General features: G+C 41.3%; 1 protein-coding gene across 1 annotated transcript in view; it reads left to right on the top strand.

Annotated features, from left to right (window-relative positions):
- Positions 1–22,395, top strand: part of LOC124613588 (ribosomal protein S6 kinase beta-1) — a 164,861-nt gene that overhangs the window by 119,294 nt on the left and 23,172 nt on the right. The window contains exon 10 of the mRNA XM_047142306.1: positions 13,998–14,105. Within this exon, the coding sequence (XP_046998262.1) occupies positions 13,998–14,105 (108 nt within the window). The remainder of the gene's footprint in view (positions 1–13,997; positions 14,106–22,395) is intronic.

Here is a 22,395-nt window from a genome sequence, read left to right on the forward strand (position 1 = left end):
GTTGTATTTCACAGTTAAATGTCTTTTCAGTGTAAATAATTAAGAGACACGTTGGGTAAACAAATGTAGTTATGTATCGCTATTGCAGTGTTGTAAGTTAAAATGAGAACTTCAGTGAAATAAAAGAAAAGATGTAAGCAATAATGAGACATCAGTGATCTTCTACATATATACCAGTGTATAAAGACATAAAAATTCTGCAAAGAACAGTTTATAAAAAATTCAAATATAAAGAAGGAAATTGTATTTTAGAATGTTTTCCATCTTGAATTTAACTTCTTCCTTTACATCTTGATACAAAAGAAAAATAAGTTCACTTAAATTAAGAGATAAGATCTTTTCATAACACTTATTGTCAGGTTTGTACAGTCATGCACTGTGACTTCATAATGTTAAGGCATCCACCTTATTTGAAAGCCACATATTACCCCACGTGCAGCTGTTCCATCAAAGCATTCTCATGGAGCTGTCTCAGCAACAGTGGTCCAATTTGCATCTGTTGAAAGCCTATTCATGAGAAAGGTGTTAAGAGTAGTGACTAGAAATTAATGGTGCGAAGTGTTCCAAGAAACATTCATACAATCTGCATTCGTGCAAAGAAACAAAGAACATATAAATGCCCTGTATTTCGTAGCATATCCCTGTGAATAGTGCAAAACATTTTTTTTCATTTAATAGAGCTCTGCACTCAGAAATGTAGAAGTTCAACTCTCACTGAACAAATTCAAACACATACTCCAACTTCGTGGAGCATTGTCAGAGTAGTAGCTACTTTTGGTATCACAGAGCACATGGTATTTGTAGCAAGAAAACTTAAAGACAGTAGTGGTGCAATTGCTTCTCCAGAACATAAAATGGTCAAAAGATGTTAATGTGAAACGAGACATAGTGAAGTTTCAAAAAAATGACAATTTTTCGAGACTTTTTGTAGGAAGGGAGAGATTATGTATGATAAGGATAACACACAGAAAATACTTATTTTAGTTAATTGGAAAGAGAAATACAAGGCATTAATATGTTCTTTGTTTCTTCACAAGGCATTAAATCATGTGAAGGTTTCTTTGAACAGAGGAAGAAAATTGCACCATACATTCCTACTAGCTGTTGTTCACACCTTTCTAATATAGATATTACCAACAAATGACACCCCCCCGGGGCCGCACGATTCTTTCATTAGTTCGTGCTTGGTGCACGATGGGGCCTGAGCTGTTGCAGCCTATTCTTCCTTCCCTGGCTGCATTTCCTTCACTCTGCCCTCCCTCCTTATTCTCGCTCCTTCCCCGTTGCCCCTTTCTTCCAATCTCTCTGTGTCCCGATTTATATCGACCTGGCTATCCACCTGGTTCCATGTATTGCTTGCAATTTTGTTCCTTCTACCTGTTCTTTCATCTGTTTTGGCAGCTAGGTCCCCGTTTGAGGTTTGACCTCCATCTCTAAATTTTCTGTTTATAGTGTGAAACCATTTGGGGAAGAACTACATCCCAAGCGTCTATAGTGTGGATTCCTTCTTCTTCCCCCCCCCCCCCCCTTCTTTGCCCACTTCCTTGTCTGCTGTAGCCCCCCTCCACCCTTCTAGGTCACCAGCACGTGTAGCCAGTTTGTGTGGTGGGGCTGTTATGTACCCATCTGAATGAGCCCCCTGACAACACAGGGATCACGCTACTGATACCTGAGCTGTTCCCTCCTCATGTATGCCAAGGAGTAGTTGCTTGTCTTCCTGGAGCATTGGAACTCCCGGCAATGGCCGCTGTGCCAGACGGCCCTTGCTGTGACCGGGTGGTGCCCATAGGGAGAGTGCCTGACCGGAGTGGATAGTATCAAGGTAGAAGATGCTTGGCGCATGAAGTGTATCAAGCTGCAAAAATCTGGCCTTTCTCGAATGGCCATCCCTTTGAATGGTGAAGGATCACTGAATGCTGCTTCATATGAACTGGCAGCCTTCCCTTGCCTGGCTAGACCATGGGAGGAGGATCAGACTCGCCCTCTTGGGATGACACACTTCCCCACTATGTTGTCTGCACTGGGATGGACGGAGACACATTCACCGCCACAAAGACATTGTTTTTTGTGGAGAATATCGAAGACAAGTTTGGTGAAGTCGAGTCTCCTGCAGTATGAAGCGGTCAGCCTCCCTGTTGATCAAAGCTTCATCTGGCACCCAGTCTGCATTTCTTTGTACTTGACATCATCTTGGCAATGTCCCAGTGTCTATTACCCATCATCAATCTCTGAATATGGTCAAGAGAATGATTTTTCATAGGGACCTCGTCCTGCAAACTGATGAGGAACTCTGGGCTCATCTGGAGCAATGTGGCGTTCATTATGTTCTACCTGTGCAGGAGGGTCACAAAGACAATCGCACCAATACTGGCGCGTCCATTCTGGCTTTTGAGGGATATACCCTCCATGAGAAGGTCAAGGTTATGTGCTACAGCTGTGACATGAAGCTGTATGTCCCACCACCCATGAGGTGTTTTCAGTGCTTGCATTTTTGGGCATATGTCTTCCCGCTGTAGGGTGGACCCTCTGTGCAGTGACTGTGGACACCTATGCACAGAGGGAAGCCCCTATGTTCTACCATCAGTGTGAGTCAATTGTCATGACCGCCACTCTCCTCACTTCCCAGATTGCCCTGCTTAAAAAAAGACTAGTTCCACTAGTACAAGTCTGGATTGCAAGTCTTAAGCTGAGGCTCTCCAGAAATGAGAAAGACTCCAGTGTCACTTTCTTCAGTGTTTGCCTCTGTTACATCCTTTCCCCTCCTACCTCATCCTTACTCCAGCTCTGCCCCCTTCTCCCCTGCAGTTCCAACGACCACCCTTCTGGGAACCTCTACCCTCCCTGGCTGAAGAAGTGCCCCCCTTCTTCGGTACCTGCAAGTGATGGGGCTCGACCCCTGGGACCTTCACCTAGCGTGTCTCACCCCGAAGGCCTCCTACCATAACTCGGCCATCTATGCACCCCAATGTCGCCTACTATCGCTTGGTTCTGGATCTCGCGGACACCTGTACTCCCTCTGTGCCCCGCCCTCCACCTCTGGAAGAGAAAGAGGATGAAGAAGAAGAATAAGAAGAAACTTAAGTCCCAAGAATAGGCACCCTGGTGCCCCCAGACGTGCCATCTCCTCCCTCACATCCTGGGTCTGACATCTTATTTATGGATGTCACCCCATTCTTGTCAGTGATGACCACTGACTGAGTGACCTGACCTCCTCTTGGCTTTTTTATGCCTAACTTGGGCTCTCACCACACAATCATCCAGTGGAATTGCAACATGTACTATTGTCACCTACCAGAAAGACATCATCTCATTTCCTCCTATTCTGCATTCTGGCTTGCTCTTCAAGAAATGCACTTCCATGATGACCAATCTCCAACATTTCGTGGGTATCATGCATTCTGTCAGAACTGTACTGGCCTCGGGGTAGTATCTGGTGGGGTCTGCACTTTGATTCTCTCTGATGTCATTAGTGACTGGATCCCCCTTTGTACCAACCTGGAAGGATTAGTAGTTAGAGTGCAAACGACTCCGGCAATCACTGTTTGCAATGTCTGCCTCCCTCCAGGTAGGCCACTGTCTTAAGTTGAAAATTGTCTACCTTAATACAGCAACTCTCGCCCCCATTTCTCCTCCTTGGGGACTTCAGTGCCCACCACCAACTGTGGGGGAGTGCCAATTCAATGGGTAGTGGTCTCCTAATTGATCAACTTATTGCAGACTTCAATTTGTGTCTCCTCAGTGATGGTTTCCCTACCTACTTCAGTACCGCTCGTGGCACCTTTAGCACCTTTACTGCTATCGATCTCATGATCTCCTCCCTTGCTCTCATGACTTCCCTACATTGGTCATCCCTTGATGATCTTCATGACAGTGACCATTTCCTAGTGATTCTATTGTTCCCCTGCTGTCGCCAACCAGTCAGGCCCCCACATTGGGTATTCTGCAGGGCAGTTGGCTTTTATATACATATACTGTGCACTTAGACACCTCCCTATCGAATCGTATTGATACGGTCGTGCAAGGCATCTCTGCCATTATTCTTCATGGTGCTGGCACTGCTGCCCCCCGTGCTAAGGCTCCCAAGTTTTTATCACACCAGCTCTTCCGGATTCGAGTTGACACTTCACTCACTACTTAATAAAAGTGGAGTAAAAAGGAGCACTATGTTTCTTCCCTGGGGACATATGCCTCTTCATTGCAGGTTTGGTCCAAGCTTTTGGGCAACCAATGAGTCAACTGTCCAGTGTCTTAACATCCAAGGTGCTCTGTGCGCTGATCCATTGGTCCTCGCAGAACACCTTGCAACACACTTTGCAACGACATCAGTGTCTTCTTCCTATCATGGTACCTTTCTCCAGCAGAAACACAGAGTTGAACAGACCCCCCTCTATTTCAACCTGCACCATGCTGAACGCAACAATGAACCCTTCAATGAATGGGAATTCATGCAGGCACTTACCTCCTCACATGACGCAGCCCGAGGTCAAGACTCAATCCACAATCAGATGATCCAATGCTTGGACATTCCCCAGAGGTAACAGCTCCTCAGGATCTTCAACCACATTTGGCTCATGGGTGCTTTTCCGTCACTATGATGCAACAGTGTAGTTATCCCTGTCCTTTAGCCCAGTAAGAACCCAATGCCTCTTGATAGGTACCACCCCATTAGTCTGACAAATTTACTTTGTAAACTGCTCACCGCCCCATTAGTCTCACAAATTCACTTCGTAAACTGCTCAAGAGGATGGTTAGCTTCAGATTATGTTGAGTACTCAAATCTCGGTGCCCTTTGTCCCCATATCAGTGTGGTTTCCAGGAAGGACCATCTCCAATCGACCATTTACTCAGGTTGGAAACAGCAACCTGACTCGCTTTTACTAATGACTGGCACCTTGTCACGGTCTTCTTGGACTTACATAAGGCATACGACATGACTTGGTGCCATCACATTTTAGTTATCTTCCATGATGGGGGCTTCCATGGTCCCCTTCTGATTTTTGTCCACAAGATTTTCACACATCGGCTCTTCCGGGTTTGAGTTGGCACTTCACTCACTGCACCTCAGATTCAGGAGAACAGTATCCCACAGTGTTCTGTGCTAAGTGCCACACTCTTCCTCATAACCGTCAATGGGCTTGTAACCTCTGTTGGCCCTGTGGTTACCCTGGCATTGTATGTCATCAATTTTTGCATCTGGGGCAACTCCCACTCGGTAGCATCTACTGAGCGCCAGCTCCAAGGTGTCATCTGACGAGCCTCCGCGTGAGCTGTCTCCCATGGCTTCCAGTTTTCTCCCTCCAAAACACAGGTTATGCATTTTTATCAACAACCCACTGTACACCCCATTCCAGAACTTGATTTAGGCAAGCAGCTCTTTGATATTGTGGCACAGTCTTGTTTCTTGGATCTTATTTTTTATAAAAAGCTGACGTGGCTGCCCCATATTCGCCATCTAAAGACTACATGCATGCCAAAGCTTAATGCTCTCCGCCTCCTGCCTGCACGTGGAATGACATCTGGTGCACTACTGCTCACAGTAATAAACTCAGCACAATCGAGGAGTCTACTGCAGTTTGGCGCTCTTCCTTCCGCTCATGTCAGGAGTCGTCCACTCCTTAACACTTTCCATACCTTTGTCATAACAGGCTCACCCATTGTTTCCTCCTGCATAATGAACCACCCCCACAATGTGGTTGTGGAGCCAGACTGACGGTATCCCACATATTGGTGGAATGTCCCCTTTGTTTGGCTTTTCATGCTAAGTATAGTCTTCCAGATTCCTTAATTTTAATATTAGCAGATGATTCATGGATGGTTGAACTGGTCCTCGGTTTTCTCCATGAAAGTGGTTTTTATTTCCAGATATAAGGTTTTGCTTCACTCCTGGAGCAGGGGCAGAGTGTTTGGGGCCTCTCTTCACGTCTTTTCAGTCTGTGATCCCATGACTACTTCCTCTGTGAATGACTGCTCTTTTTTCCAATTTTCAGATTTGGTTTCACTTTTAATGTCTTTTACTGTGTGTGTTTTTACTTCAATATTTTATAATTTGACTCCCCTGATTGTCCACTTTTAGTGGGCCCACTTTCTTCTGTGAGTAACGTAGAAATTGCAGGACTGATGACCTGGGCTGTTTTGATTGATTGACTGATTGATTAAATGAGATGGTTTATGGGACCAATCAGTCAATCCAACAGATGCAAATAGGACCACTGTTGCTGTGGCAGCTCATGAAAATGCTTTGTTCAGATAGCTGAAAGTGGGGCAGTATGTGGCTTGCAAGAACTGTTAAAACTGGTAAATAAGACACATTTCCCAGTTATCAAGTAAAGTTAAAGATACTGAGATTGTCTCCTGGTGAATCACAATTCCTTCTATGACCCTTTATCTTATATGTGAGGTGGATGTCTCAACATACAAAGGAAAGACTGAATTATAAGTATGTTATTTTGGTGAAAGAGGCTCACAAGTTAACATAAAGGAAATATTTTGAATCAGTTCTAAGTTGAAAGAGTTTTGGATGAAACAGTATTGCAATTTTATTAATGGCAGTTGAACTTCAGTGCTTAAACTGGCAGGAAAAATGTCGATATACTTAGTGCGATAAGTTAATTATTTTGTGAACAGTGCACGATTAACTGACAAGGAAGTAGTTGTTAACTTTCAGTAGACAAATGTGTATTTGTATAAGTGTTTGTCATAGACTTTTAGCTTTACTCAATTTAACCAAACTCATTTTATTTATTCAGGAGGAAGGGTAACATCAGACAGTTCCGTCGACGGGAATCTGCGACGGAATGTCCGAAAGAAGTCGGATCAGGCAAGACAAAAGTTTTTTCCAGTGTGTGGGTCTTCACTGGTTATTTCCATAGCAAACCAGACAGTCTGTATCTGTACTTGTTACGAGCGAGGTCACCAAAGTGGTACACAGTGAACAGAACTAACAGTACATGGTCGGACGATGATCATCAGTGTTAGGTACCCAATGTTACATGTCCTGACTGATCTTCTGATTACCACCTTACAGGAACCACCACCTTGAATACATAACCCCAGCTTTGATTTGTGTACCCAAACTACCATTGATATTTTATGCACTGGAAAACTAACATTCCCAAATAATACATTAGATTCGACTCTGTCTGCCTCCTTAGATCAAATGTTAGCCATATAGGATTGCTACATCACTGAAACACCTGTTAAATCACATAAGAAAGTATTGCAGTGAATATCAGCAGTGATAGTAGCTATAGGATCCCAACCATTGCCTGTTCACAGTAATAGGAATCATATACCACCAATTCAAGTGGAAAGTAGCCCAAATCCCCTCCCTACCAACCTTCAACATACTGGTCAAACTAGTCACAATGGTACCACCCAGAAACAATGTGATGAGGGACAAAGAGCACCATGAAAAAAGACCTCTGTGTAGACTAGAGTGCTTGTGACGTTGTAGATGTTGTTGTTGTGGTCTTCAGCCCTGAGACTGGTAAGATGCAGCTCTCCATGCCACTCTATCCTGTGCAAGCTTCTTCATCTCCTAGTACCTACTGCAGCCTACATCCTTCGGAATCTGCTTAGTGTATTCATCTCCTGGTCTCCCTCTACGATTTTTACCCTCCACGCTGCCCTCCAGAACTAAATTCGTGATCCCTTGATGCCTCAGAACATGTCCTACCAACCGATCCCTTCTTCTAGTCAAGTTGTGCCACAAACTCCTCTTCTCCCCAATTCTATTCAATACCCCCTCATTAGTTATGTGATCTATCCATCTAATCTTCAGTATTCTTCTGTAGCAGTACATTGCAAAAGCTTCTATTCTCTTCTTGTCTAAACTATTTATCGTCCATGTTTCACTTCCATACATGGCTACACTCCATACAAATACTTTCAGAAACGACTTCCTGACACTTAAATCAATACTTGATCTTAACAAATTTCTCTTCTTCAGAAACGCTTTCCTTGTCATTGCCAGTCTACATTTTATATCCTCTTTACTTCGACCATCATCAGTTATTTTGCCCCCCAAATAGCTAAACTCATTTACTACTTCAAGTGTCTCATTTCCTAATCTAATTCCCTCAGCATCACCCGACTTAATTCGACTACTTCCCATTATCCTCGTTTTGCTTTTGTTGATGTTCATCTTATACCCTCCTTTCAAGACAGTGTCCATTCCGTTCAACTGCTCTTCCAAGTCCTTTGCTGTCTCTGACAGAATTACAATGTCATCGGCGAACCTCAAAGTTTTTATTTCTTCTCCATGGATTTTAATACCTACTCCGAATTTTTCTTTTGTTTCCTTTACTGCTTGCTCAGTATACAGATAGAATAACATCGGGGAGAGGCTAAAACCCTGTCTCGCTCCTTCCCAACCACTGCTTCCCTTTCATGCCCCTAGACTCTTATAACTGCCATCTGTAAATAGCCTTTTGCTTCCTGTATTTTATCCCTGCCACATTCAGTATTTGAAAGAGAGTATTCCAATCAACATTGTCAAAAGCTTTCTCTAAGTCTACAAATGCTAGAAAAGTAGGTTTGCCTTTCCTTAATCTTTCTTCTAAGATAAGTCGTAGGGTCAGTATTGCCTCACGTCTTCCAACATTTCTACAGAATCCAAACTGATCTTCCCTGAGGTTGGCTTCTGCCAGTTTTTCCATTTGTCTGTAAAGAATTTGCATTAGTATTTTGCAGCTGCGACTTATTAAACTGATAGTTCGGTAATTTTCACATCTGTCAACACCTGCTTTCTTTGGGATTGGAATTATTATATTCTTCTTGAAGTCTGAGGCTATTTCGCCTGTCTCATACATCTTGCTCACCAGATGGTAGAGTTTTGTCAGGACTGGCTCTCCCAAGGCTGTCAATAGTTCTAATGGAATGTTGTCTACTCCTGGGGCCTTGTTTCGACTCAGGTCTTTCAGTGCTCTGTCAAACTCTTCACGCAGTATCATATCTCCCATTTCATCTTAATCTACATCCTCTTCCATTTCCATAATATTGCCCTCAAGTACATCGCCCTTGTGTAGACCCTCTATATACTCCTTCCACCTTTCTGCTTTCCCTTCTTTGCCTAGAACTGGGTTTCCATCTGAGCTCTCGATATTCATGCAAGTGGTTCTCTTTTCTCCAAAGGGCTCTTTAATTTCCCTCTAGGCAGTATCTGTCTTACCCCTCGTGAGATAAGCCTCTACATCCTTACATTTGTCCTCTAGCCATCCCTGCTTAGCCATTTTGCACTTCCTGTCGATCTTATTTTTGAGACGTTTATGTTCCTTTTTGCCTGCTTCACTTACTGCATTTTTGTATTTTCTCCTTTCATCAGTTAAATTCAGTTTCTCTTCTGTTACCCAAGAATTTCTACCAGCCCTCATCTTTTTACGTACTTGATCCTCCACAGCCTTCACTATCTCATTTCTGAAAGCTATCCATTCTTCTTCTACTGTATTTCTTTCCTCCATTCCTGTCAATTGTTCCCTTATGCTCTCGCTCAAGCTCTGTACAACCTCTGGTTTAGTCAGTTTATCCAGGTCGCATCTCCTTAAATTCCCACCTTTTTGCAGTTTCTTCAGTTTTAATCTACAGTTCATAACCAATAGATTGTGGTCAGTGTCCACATCTGCCCCTGGAAATGTCTTAAAATTTAAAACCTGGTTCCCAGAAACAATGTGATGAGGGACAAAGAGCACCATGAACAAAGACCTCTGTGTAGACTTGAGTGCTTGTGACGTTTTACATATAAAGTAAATAATGTGAAAGACAAAGTGAGATGCGAATGGAGGTGGACAGGAGGAGTGTAAATAAACTAGTATCTATATATTGGTAAAATTCGAGGGTGAATTTTCTTCATGGAAGGGAGGAACATGAAAGGAAGAAGTTAAATGGGACTTGGAACCAGCAGAGGAGTGCCAGGACAGAATCCAGCCATTGCCAGAGTTTGTCAGAGGTAGCCAGTGGACTGTGTGATGGTCAGTGGACTGTGTGATCAGACTTCACAACCTCCTCTGTATGGATTGACTACACATGCCATCACCTAGCAAGCCTTTGGGGATAGAGAGAGGGGCGGCATTTGCACATTTGCAGTCCAATTATGACAACTGGGTCATTGGCCTTGGCCCATACCTTTCTGCACGACCCACTTACGTCAAAGCTACCTTGACATCAGCATGGAGGAACTAGTATCTAAGCACACTTGAAATAGCTCGGCATTGCCGAACAGCTGGGCAATAATGTGATGTCGGACCTGCGCTTCTCTGCACACATCAATGGTTCGATGCTTTTATCAGCTCTGTGACATGAACAAATTTAACACCTGGTCATGCCTCGAAAGACAACTTTGTTGTGGACTCTTTGTTGCAGACTTTTTCACACTGCCACACAAAGAATTGTTACATCTAGGTTTTGTCCAAGGAAAGCAGAAATCTGAAAGCTGAGTAATGTGCTGTGCTGCTGAAGAAAATGTCTTCATGTAAATAAAACTAAGCTGCAATTCTTGCTCAAATAGTTTTTCAGAAAGTGTTTTACATTTTGCATAAAAAAATAAAAGCCACAGTTTTTGGATTGGCTTTTTTTTTTTTTTTTTTTTTTTTTTTTTTTTTTTTTTTTTTTTTTTTTTTTTTTTTTTTTTAATGCAGTTGTTCTCAAACAGTTGCAAGTTACCTTGAAAGAATGAACATGCCAAAACTTTTCTATCAAATATCGCTAACACTTTGAACAGCTGCTGTTATAGTCGGACTGTAAATAATCGGTACAAACAACTCCAGCGTCTCACAAAGATATTTTGGCAATTGGTGATTCAAAACTGTAATTTTTGTGTGTGCAAATTGTTGCTTGTAATTTCCAGATTACTGGTTTCGGGCAATGTCACCCGTCTTCAGATCATATGTTGTAGTTACCAAGTAACCTGTCTGGAACTGTCAGTGTATTGTCATATACAGTATACGACAATGAACTGGTAGTTCCTGTATGACAAGTTACTCTGTAATGATAACATATGATATGAAGACGGGCAACGTTTCCTGAAACTGGTGATGTGTAATAAGTCAGCAATCTGCAGACTGTAAAAATTAGACACGTTTACATAAACAAGATCACAGGTAAATCCCCTGTGATGAATTTGTCTAGTTTCGATAAATGTACATGTTGAGGATATCCAAAGTAGATCAGAGATAGTAATCAATGTTTGCATATTGCTCCTAGCTGTATCGGTTTCACAGCCAACATCACTTGCAGCCAATTACCAGTCACTATTCTGTTTTTGTTTTTATATGGTAACTATTGTCCATAGGGTCCCACAGTTCCCGCATTTCTGTATAAAGCTCAGTAAGTTGTTCAGTTTCTTTGCGATGCCACTCCATATTTAACACAATGTGAACCCAGGCAATCATCTGTGAACAGAACGCTGTTTATGAAATATGGGCAATGTTGTGATTTGTCACGCTGCACTGTGAATTAGCAGTGCATTGCAATATTCACTTGTTGCTGGCTCAAGTCTGCAAAGGCAACGTTCCACATTGTTGAGCCTGAGAATAAGTTGTAGGTGGGCTTCTAAATGCTTGTGAAGTGATGTCCTGCAAGCTCCAGATTCAAGATGCAGTGCCGTGAATTTGAAACAATGTCACAGACTCATTTGAATTGCGTGTAAATATGTATATATGTATATACTTCAAGCTACTGAATGTTTAAATTATAAATTGAGATGAAACATGAATGCCAAAATATAAATTGCATTAATTAAGTTCCAAAAAGGCTTAACCCCAAACATATTGTAAACATCAGTTGCATTACTTTTGAATGATAATATTACGTTTTCACAATACTTTTTTGCAAAAAACACGTTATAATGTGCATCTTGTTCTTAAGTATCTGTATTTTAGACAATTTTTCCTTCTTTCAGAAGCCATGCCAAGAGAGAAAAAAGAGCTTAAAAAGAAGCTCTTCTGTAACAGTTTTACCATGGTAATTGATAAATCTAGCAAAAAGCTCCAGTGTGTCCCATGAAGTAAAGTGCTAACAGCAGAGTGTGTGAAACCCAGCAACTCAAAAGACCACTTCAAAAGAAATCGTGCAGAGTTCACTGAAAGGCACTGCATTGTTCAACTGCAATGAAACTGAATTGAAAAGTTCACACACAGATTTATCGGCCTTTTTCCCAGTCACTAGAAATCACACTTTAAAGCTTCATACTGAATCCTCTTTGAATCACTGAAACCAAGGAACTTCATACAACACTAGAGGATCTCATCAAGCGTTGCTTACTAGATGTGATGAAGCTAGTTTTAGGAAAAAGTAGATACCTCTTTCTAACAACACAATCAGAAGTCATATCAAGGCCAGGAGTTTGGATATTTTTGACACAGTGTTCGACAATATAAAGACCAGTTCATTTCTTTTTGCTGAATTGACGGACACATCATCTTGTTCTAAGCTGCTTGCCCATGTTCTATACATAAGATGATGATTTGAAAAGAGAATACTTGTTCTCAGAATCACTGAACACTACTACAAGCAGCTTATAAATTTTCTGAATCAGGTAGTGAAGATTGTAAAACAATTTCCAAGGTATTGTGACAAACACAGCTCAAAGAGGTGCACAAAAAGGTTACAACCAAATTCGATGTGCTCATTGTTCCACACAGTAGTACAATTGCTGTCATATGGCAAGGTGTTGCATGGACTGCTCAAGCTTAGGTAAGAAATTGTTTTGTTTCTGCAAAGTGTGAAGATGGAAAAAGAGAGAGACTTATATGCCAAAATAATGGGCAATGTATATTTGTTTCCCAAGTGGCATACTTTGTGGATTTCTCTGTAGAAATGAATATGTTGCAAGGAAATGCAGTGACTATTTTGACAGCACAAGGTAAAGTTGGCAGTTTCCCTTGCAGATGGAGCTTTACAAACACAGTGCCGAAGTTCAAGACAATTCGATGTTCTCAGAATTGATTGTGATGCTGGACACGAACACTGAAAAGTACTTCTTCCCATGTGAAATAAGTTGTCACTGATAATCAGTAGTAAATTGCACTGGTAATTATTTTCATGAAGTGGAGAATCGACAATTAAATGCCCATGCTTAAAAACAGTTGCAGTGATTGAAGGAATATTTTGAGACAGCAAAATTCAAGCCATCACAGAATCACTTGCACTATGTGAAGACAACGCATGAGCAGATTTCTCTTAAACAGAACTAGCAAGGTTTCAGAGAAAGATTGGTGAAGACTATCCATTATTATCAGGAAACCCTTAAGAAAACTGATTCCATTTACTATGACCTATAGGTGTTAAGTGGATTTGCAGTTATAGTGGCAATGAAAACAAAAGCAAGGAACTGATTGAAATTTTGAACACAATTTATGAGGCATTAACTGAGACCAAACCGAATAAAAGATTGCTATAAATAAGCAATACCAACCATCTCACTGAGCTTCATTATTTCTTGATGCAATACACCACCTACAGAAACATGTTTTATTGTACAGCATTAATGAAATATATTGCCCAAAATATGAATTCAAACATTTTTTCCCAATCTAAATGTTAGTTAGTTACCAAACTTTGTTTGGGGTATTGGTTTCTATATGCTGTCTCTCAGGGGTAATACTCTCAGAAAGGTTGGAATCACTGTACCTGTGACAAATTTTCTTTTCTAACTCATTGTGTTTCAGCTGCAATTTTTCCAATTCCTGGTAGAGATCTTTTTTCACTCTCTGCTAATTTTCTCACTTAATTTACTACTCTTGTATTGTACAGCGTTGTTTCTGCCATGCTATAATCTCAGATTTTTTGAAGCAGATCATAAGACCAACCAATTCAGCTAAACTCTTTAACCTAGTTTTGAACTGAATTTTTCTTTGCAGACCTCTAAAATTAATATTATTGTATCACAATGTGCCTCTAACCTAAATTATGACATAATACTGTAGTGATCCACTTGAGACATATCTTTTAACCTTGAAACAATCGATGCTGTTTTAATTGAAATTATTGTAAATTTTTTACAGAGTAGTGAAGATGATGTATCCCAATTCGATACAAAATTTACGAAGCAGACACCAATTGACTCACCAGATGAATCCACTCTGAGTGAGAGTGCTAACCTTGTATTCCAGGTAACACCATTTAACATCTTTTTGTGGTTTGATGCGTGTATTCTTTCTGAAAGTTAGCATGCGCGTGTGTGTGTGTGTGTGTGTGTGTGTGTGTGTGTGTGTGTGTGTGTGTGTGCATGTGTGTGGGAAAATATTAATTTTAGTTTTATGAACAAATCATAGCCCAGATCACACACATTTTATTATAATAAACAGTTTCGGATGGATTAGGCAGAGAAGAGGGTTAGCTGTCACTTCCTTTTGATGCTGCAGATTTTCAAAAAACATATAAACTCAGCTGTATTTATGATTTCTCAGTTTTTAACAACACATGACTGCTTAGTCTAGTGGTGGCTACCATCCTGCTCTTATTTTAGATTTGAAGGTGCCCTAATTTGACCATAACATGCATTCACAATGAGAAATGAGCTGTCATTTTCTCCATTAAATTATAAAACAAGTCTACTGCTTTGTCCAGTTAACTCAGTGCCACCTTTCTGTTAATTTTAGTTATAAAATGTAATAAAATATGGAAAAACTCTAAAAATAAATGCCTTTTAACAAGAGTATGTGCCAACTATCCATAATTGGAATTTATTTAGTCGAAAAAGCTGGCCCTGAGGGCTAACGTACTGAGACATTTCAAAATTCATTAGTATTAATTTGCTATGATGAACACAATTCAGCACATGTAGACATTATTATGAATTCCTCCTATTTTGTACGACGAAGCTAAAGCCGTCGGAACACAGATCTTGCATTTGTATGTCAATGTTGAGCATGCTGAATTTCTGACATCATAGCATCGAAAAAGCACATTGGGGAGTCTTTCCGAACATGCAGAGCATTGCTACCTGCATCACATACAAGCGATCTTTCTTTCCATACAGTGTCTGGAAACGCCATATTGGATTTCAGTTGAAGCCCATACTGGGCGGCTTTTACGTCACGACTTACATGCTCTGAATATATGCTGTTTCAAAGCACCAGAAAATTGATCTTTTGAAAACCTATCGTTTATTAGTACAATTTGTTGTGTAAACTACAAGGTGCTATCCAAAATTTTCAGGACTGGTGCTGCCATCTGTTGAAAATCTTACCTTTGGGCTGATGGTCACCATCACCCTCGAAGTAGTTGCCATCCACACGTACACACCGGTCCCAGCACTTCTGCCACTGGTCAAACATTTTCTGGAAGTCCTGTTCTTTGAAGGTGTTTATCACTGCCAGCGGTACTTCTTGAATCCTCTCTAGAGTGTTGAACCAACAGCTTTGCAACTTGAGTTTCAGTTTTGGGAATAGCGTGAAGTCACAAGGTGCCAAATCTGGCGAGTACGGTGGGTGTTTTTTGCCAAAAAGGTCCTGGTGAGCAAGGACGTGTGACAGGGTGCATTGTGATGATGCAGCAGCCAGTTCCCTTGACGCCAAAGTTCGGGCCGTTGTCGGCGCACATTTTCAAGGAGCCGTCGCAAAATGTCACAGTAGTACGCAGAATTCGCTATTTGGTTGGGTGGGATGAATTCTTTGTGCACAATTCCCTTGATATAAAGAAAATGATTATCATGCTCTTCACTTTGCTCTTCTCCTGTCTCGCTTTTTTGGGTCTTGGAGAGCCGGGCTCTTCCACTGAAATGATTGTTACTTTGTCTCTGTGTCATAACCGTAAATCCAGCTCTCGTCACCGGTGATAACCTGTGACAAGAAGGTTGGATCATCAGATGTGGTCTGACGAAGGTCCATGCACACTTCAACATGCTGTACCTTCTGATCAGCAGTTAAGATCCTTGCCAGAAATTTTGTGGTGACACAATGCATGCCCAGTTAATCAGTCAACATTCGTTGACATGACCCATAACCAATACTCACTTAATCCACAAGTTCTTGAAGGGTTCGACGTCGATCCGCACGAACAAATTGTTGAAGTTTGGCAACAGTGTTTGGCGTTGTGCGGCTAATGGGCCTTCCAGTGTGAACATCATCTTCGACATCTGTATGGACAGCCCTGAACCGAGCATACTACTCAAACTCACGTGTATGACTCGTGCTCTGTCCCCGAAACACATGTTGAATCATTGCAAGGGTCTCCATAGCACTTTTCCTGAGATTCGCACAGAATTTGATCACAAGTGCTGTTCCGTTCACGGATTCATCGTAAAATCGCCACACCCCAAACAGAGTATTATGGAAATCACTGTGGACACGCAACATGTCCTCCCAGCTGAATGCCTTTCCGCACACAGACTCATCAGATATGCAGCTCTCGCCACCTAGTGGTGCAAAGATCTACTACTCCTACTTTCCAGATAGCAGCACCAGTGCCATAAATTTTGGATTCCACCTCATAAATGAAGGCAGTATAAAAGATGAGGCTGCATCTTATGGAAATTGTGTGTAGCGTAATGAATACATGGACAGTGATGTGTTACGTGTTGCAGGCTTGTGTTTCACAACGTCCCTTCTCTCTCTCTCTCTAGCTTGCACTGCTTACAGTGAGATATTTTGCACTTTCTCGTTTAGTCTTTTATTTCACACGCACTAAAGATTGTGCTACTGAATAGAAACAACGGTTTAATGAGAATGACCTTAGGGTTGTACTAAACAGTGAGATGAAATAATTTTTATCTTATATGAAAGACTATTGCAAATTTATGTAGCACCACTTCTAAGAGATTTCATAAACTGGTGTCCTTACTGACTCTTTATAGAACCTTCCTTTTTGCCTTAAAACATGTTCATTTGTAACCTTTACAAGTGCCTGATCAGGAGCAAATCGTATAATTTCATCTGTGTGCTTTAATAGTTTAGTTTCTTGAGGTTTTGCGTGTTAATTTAATATCTAATAGATGCAGTTCTCCCGTTTTCATTTGCATTGGATGACATATTACAAGTTCCTAATCTGGGGCAGATTTATTTAGTGTGGAATCTCTGCCTATTAATGTAATTTATTGTATGCAGCTCTTGTGTTTTCATCAGGGCCTGCAGTAGAGTTCCGCAGCACTGTCAATAGTCCGTTTATCTGAGTAATGTGGTTTTCCATGGTCTTCAGTATGGGTAGGGACTGGGACTGTTGTGTGTGGATGCAAGCCAAGTTGGTGACACATTGCTCTCAGCTCCAGGCTGTGATTGCTTCGGTTACACAGCTGAGCTTGAAGCTGCAGCGGATGGGCACCATGGTTGTGGGTCGGCCATGGGGATCCAACAGACATCCGAGTCCTCCAATAGGTCCTCACTGGTGGCTAGCCCAGTTACTGCTTACACTGAGGTCAACCCCTCACTTGTGGTCGAGTTGGGGTTTGCCTCGGGGTGTGGCAAGCAGCAAAAGACTTCCCAGGGGGCTGCATGTAAGGCCTCCCCGATTTGTCTGACAAACAGGTTCTATGTGCTGTCTGTGGCTGACACTGTTGCTCAGCCAGATGCAGTCATCTGTTCTGTTTCAGAGGAAACCTCTCTGGCTGCAAGATCCAGGCAATCGCACACAAGGTGGGCTTATTGGTAGTTGGGAGCTCCAATGTTTGGCCCATTATGGGTCCCCTTACGGACACTGCTGCCAAAGGAGGAGGAAGAATGCCAAGGTGCACTCTGTGGCTCACATCGATACCAATGACGTGTGTCACTTAAGATCGGAAGAGATTCTCTCTCGATTTAACTGGCTAACAAGTTGTAAAGGCTGCTAGTCTTGCTTGTGAGATAAAAGCATAATTCACTATTTGCAGCATAATCGACAGGACTGCTTGCAGATGTCTGGTAGAGCCGAGTGGAGGGTCTGAATCAGAAGCTCAGACAGTTCTGCAACCTAGGCTGCGGATTCCTCAAGTTGCACCGTAGGATGGTTGGGTTTCGGGTTCTGCTGAATAGGTCAGGAGTCCACTACATGCAGGTTGATGATACATGGGTAGCAGGGACTGTGTGTCATGGACTGGGCAGTTTTTCATGTTAGAGGGTCTTGGAAAAACACTAAAAGGGCTTCAGTCTTGGAGGGTGCAGGCCGAACACAGGAAGAATGTAGATACAGGAACCAAAAGGTATAACAGTTGTAAATTGTCGTAGCTGTTGGGAAAAGTACCAGAGCTCCAAGCACTAATAGAAAGCGCTGATGCTCAAATCATTATAGGCACTGAAAGCCTGCTAAAGCCAGAGATCAGTTCAGCTTAAATTTTTGGGAAGAACCTAATGGTGTTCTGAAAGGATAGGCTAAACACATTGGCGATGTAGTGTTTGTTGCTGTTAGAAGTAGTTTACCTTGTCGCGAAATTGAAGTAGATAGTTCCTGTGAGTTAGTGTGGGCAGAGATCATTCTTGGCAATCGGGATAAAATAATAATTGAATCCTTTCACCGACTTCCCAATTCAGATGATACAATTGCTGAAATGTTCAAACAAAGGTTGAGTTTCATTTCAAACACATACCTGACTCATACAGTTGTAGTTCGTAGTAACTTTAATTTACCCTCAATATGTTGGCGAAAATATACATTTAAATCTGGAGGTACGCATAAAAAATCATCCAAAATTGTGATAAATGTGTTCGCTGAAAATTATTTCAAGCAGTTAGTTCATGCCATGCGAATAGTAAATGACTATGAAAACACACTTGACCTCTTAGCAATAAATAATCCTGAGCTAATAACACCTGTCAAAACAGGTACAGGGATCAGTGAACACAGGATTGTCGTAGCGAGATTGAATATTGTAACCCCCAAATCCTCCAAAAATTAACAAAAAGTATACCTATTTAAAAAAGCAGATAAAAATTCACTTGACATCTTCCTGAGAGACAATCTCCACTCTTTCAAATTAACAATGTAAGTGTAGACCAGATGTGACTTGAATTCAGAGAAATAGTATCAGCAGCATTTGAGAGATTTACACCCAATAAATTAACAAATGACGGATCTGATCCTCCTTGGTAGACAAAATGGGTCAGACCACTGTTGCAGAAACAACAAAAGAAAAAAAACTGCCAAATTTAAACAGAAGCAAACCCTCCAAGATTGGCAATCTTTTATAGAAGCTCAAAATTTAGTGCAGACTTCAGTGCGAGATGCTTACAATAGTTTCCACAATGAAACTTCGTCTCGAGGCCTGGTAGAAAATCCAAAGAGATTCTGGTCGTACATGAAGTTTGCTAGTGGCAAAACACAATCAATGCCTTCCTTGCACAATAGCAATGGAAATACCTTTGCCAACAGTGCTGCTAAAAGAGAGTTACTAAACACAGCCTTCTGAAATTCTTTCACCACAGAAGATGAAGTAAATATTCCAGAATTCGAATCAAAAACAGCTGCAAACATGAATAATGTAGAAATCTCTTAACAAAAGAAAGTCTTCTGTTCCAGACTGTATGCCAGTTAGGCTCCTTTCAGAGTATGCTGTTAAAGTAGCTCCATACTTAACAATCATACACAACCATTTGCTTGTCGAAAGATCTGTACTCAAAGATGAATGTTGCACAGTTTGCACCAGTATTCAAGAAAGATAGTAGTAGTAGTAGTAGTAGTAGTAGTAGTAGTAGTCCACTGCACTACAGGCCCGTATCATTAATAGTGATAAGCAGCAGGATTTCGGAGCATATATTGTAATCGAACATCATGAATTACCTCAAGGAGAATGGCCTATTGACACACACATCAACACAAATTAGGAAACATCTTTCTTGTGAAACACAAACTAGCGCATTACTCACATGAAGTGTTGAATGCTGTTGACAAGGGATTTCAAGTTGATTCCATATTTCTAGATTTCCAGAAGTCTTTTGACACTGGACCATACAAGCGGCTTGTAGTGAAATTGCGTGGTTATGGAATATTGTCTCTGTTATGTGACTGGATTTGCAATTTCCTGTCAGAGAGGTCACAGTTCGTAGTAACTGGCAGAAAGCCATCGAGTAAAACAGGACTGATTTCTGGCGTTCCACAAGGTAGTGATATAGGCTCTTTGCTGTTACTTATTTATACTCTGCCTGAACAGGCCTTGGAAGGCTCAACAGTACCGACTGACCGCTGTGTCATCCTCAGCCCACAGGCGTCACTGGATGCGCATATGCTGGGGCATGTGGTCAGCACACTGCTCTCCCAGCCTTAACTCAGTTTATGAGACTGCAGCCGCTACTTTTCAATTAAGTAGCTCCTCAGTTTGCCTCACTGAGTGCACCCAGCTTGCTGACAGCACTTGGCAGACCGGATGGTCACCCATCCAAGTGCTAGCCCATACCGACAGGACTCAACTTTGGTTATCTGCTGGGGGAATTGGTGTCACCATTGCCGCAAGGCTGTTGGCATTCCTTATCTATATAAACAATTTAGAAGACAATGTGAACGACTGTCTTAGGTTGTTTGCAGATGGTGCTGTCACTTATCAGCTAGTGAAGCCATCTTTGCAAAACGATTTAGAAGAGACATCTGTATGGTGCAAAAACTGGCAATTGACCCTAAATAACAAAATGTGTGAGGTCATCCATGTGAGTGCATCCATTAAATTTTGGTTACACAATAAATTAGATGCACCTAAAATCTGTAAATTCAACTAAATACCTAGGAATTACAATTACAAACAACTTAAATTGGAAGGGGAAGACTAACCAAAGACTGCGATTTATTGGCAGGACACTTAGAAAATGTAACAGATGTACTAAAGAGACTGCCTACACTATGCTTGTCCGTCCACTTTTAGAATACTGCTGTGCAGTGTGGGATCCTTAACAGACAGGACTGATGGAGTACACCGGGAAAGTTCAGAGAAGGGCAGCACATTTTGTATTGTCGCAAAATAGTGGCGGGAGAGTGTCGTTGAAATGATACAGGATTTAGGGTGGACATCATTAAAACAAAGGCATTTTTAGTTGCAGCGGAATCTTCTCACGAAAGTGACCTACATAGGGAGAAATGATCATCATTATAAAATAAGGGAAATTAGAGCTCGCACAGAAAGATATTGGTGTTTATTTTTCCAATCTCGTAAAGTGCATGGGAAAAACAGAGAATTATTGTGAAGGTGGTTTGATGAACCCTCTGCCAGGGATTTAAATGTGGTTTGCAGAGTATCCATGTAGTTGTAGATGTAGATTGAAGGTACTGTTTATGTATACTACTGACAGAACCTAACATATAGACAAGGGAGGAAATGTACATTTTAATAGAGCTGACATAGGAATTTTACATCTGTCCGTTTTGTAAACAAACTGGGTGATTTGCAAGCCAAATACTGCTGCTGGTGCATGCTGCCATCACATGTACCATGGTGAGACATGTTTACCATATCCACAAGTGTTCAACAGTATGTTGAACTTGGCAAGCTCAACATCGACGTTCAAATGTGTGGTCTGTGCACAGGCGGGTTACTGGTTGATTTTCGTACCAAATTAGCCTTTGCTAAAAGAGTTGTGAGAACATTTTACTGTTACCTGGTCTTACACATATTGCTACACGATTTTAACTTTTGTTCTTGTTTACTTTGACGTAATTTAGTTATTTGGATTCTTCAAACCTATATAACAATAAAGTCACCTCCCCCCTCCTCCTCCTCCTCCTGAATATAAAACATAAACACTATTTTCAAGTTTTTTGCCCCCTAACTTAAATTTTTTTATTTATATAATTATTAGTTTTTAAATGAGAAGTAGGGGATTAGACTCCAGTCATTATCCTTCAAAGAATTAAATGTTAACTTCCACCTCAAAAAACTGAAAAGAAACGAAAAAATAAATGACGTTTAATTAAAATACCTTGATATGCTGTCTGGGGACATTCGTCAAGGCAAATTAACAATGCATCAAAATATATGTTGTATCAGATACAACTAAAAAGAAGATATTGTGGAAACGTACGTGCGTGTGTGTGTGTGTGTGTGTGTGTGTGTGTGTGTGTGTGTGTGTGTGTGTGTGTGTGTGTAGGGGGAGGGGGGGGGGGGGGGAACACTGTAAGAAATAATGAAAAATGGAAAACATGGAAATGCTGTCAAAAGAATGAACACTCTAAGCTATTAAACTACAAAGAAAAGAAACAAATACTGAAAAATCTATAGTGGAGTAACGACAATATTATGAAAAGGACAGATTGCTATCCACCATATATAGTACTGACAGGAATAATGTGGGACACTAGATTGATGGGAACACTGAGGACTCGAGTCATATATGGTAAGAAGCAGTCTATTCTTTTCGTAAAGAATAGAAACAATAAGACTAATAAGGAATGTTGAAAGATATTTTGAAACAATGCAGTCCTGGAATTATAGGGTAATTACATAAAACATAGACAAATTTCTGCTCAAGAACAACTTAAAAGGCTGTCATGCCCTGAGTATTGGTTTTAGAG

The sequence above is a fragment of the Schistocerca americana genome, chromosome 1 (genome assembly GCF_021461395.2).
Source record: "Schistocerca americana isolate TAMUIC-IGC-003095 chromosome 1, iqSchAmer2.1, whole genome shotgun sequence".
Classification (NCBI taxonomy): domain Eukaryota; kingdom Metazoa; phylum Arthropoda; class Insecta; order Orthoptera; family Acrididae; genus Schistocerca; species Schistocerca americana.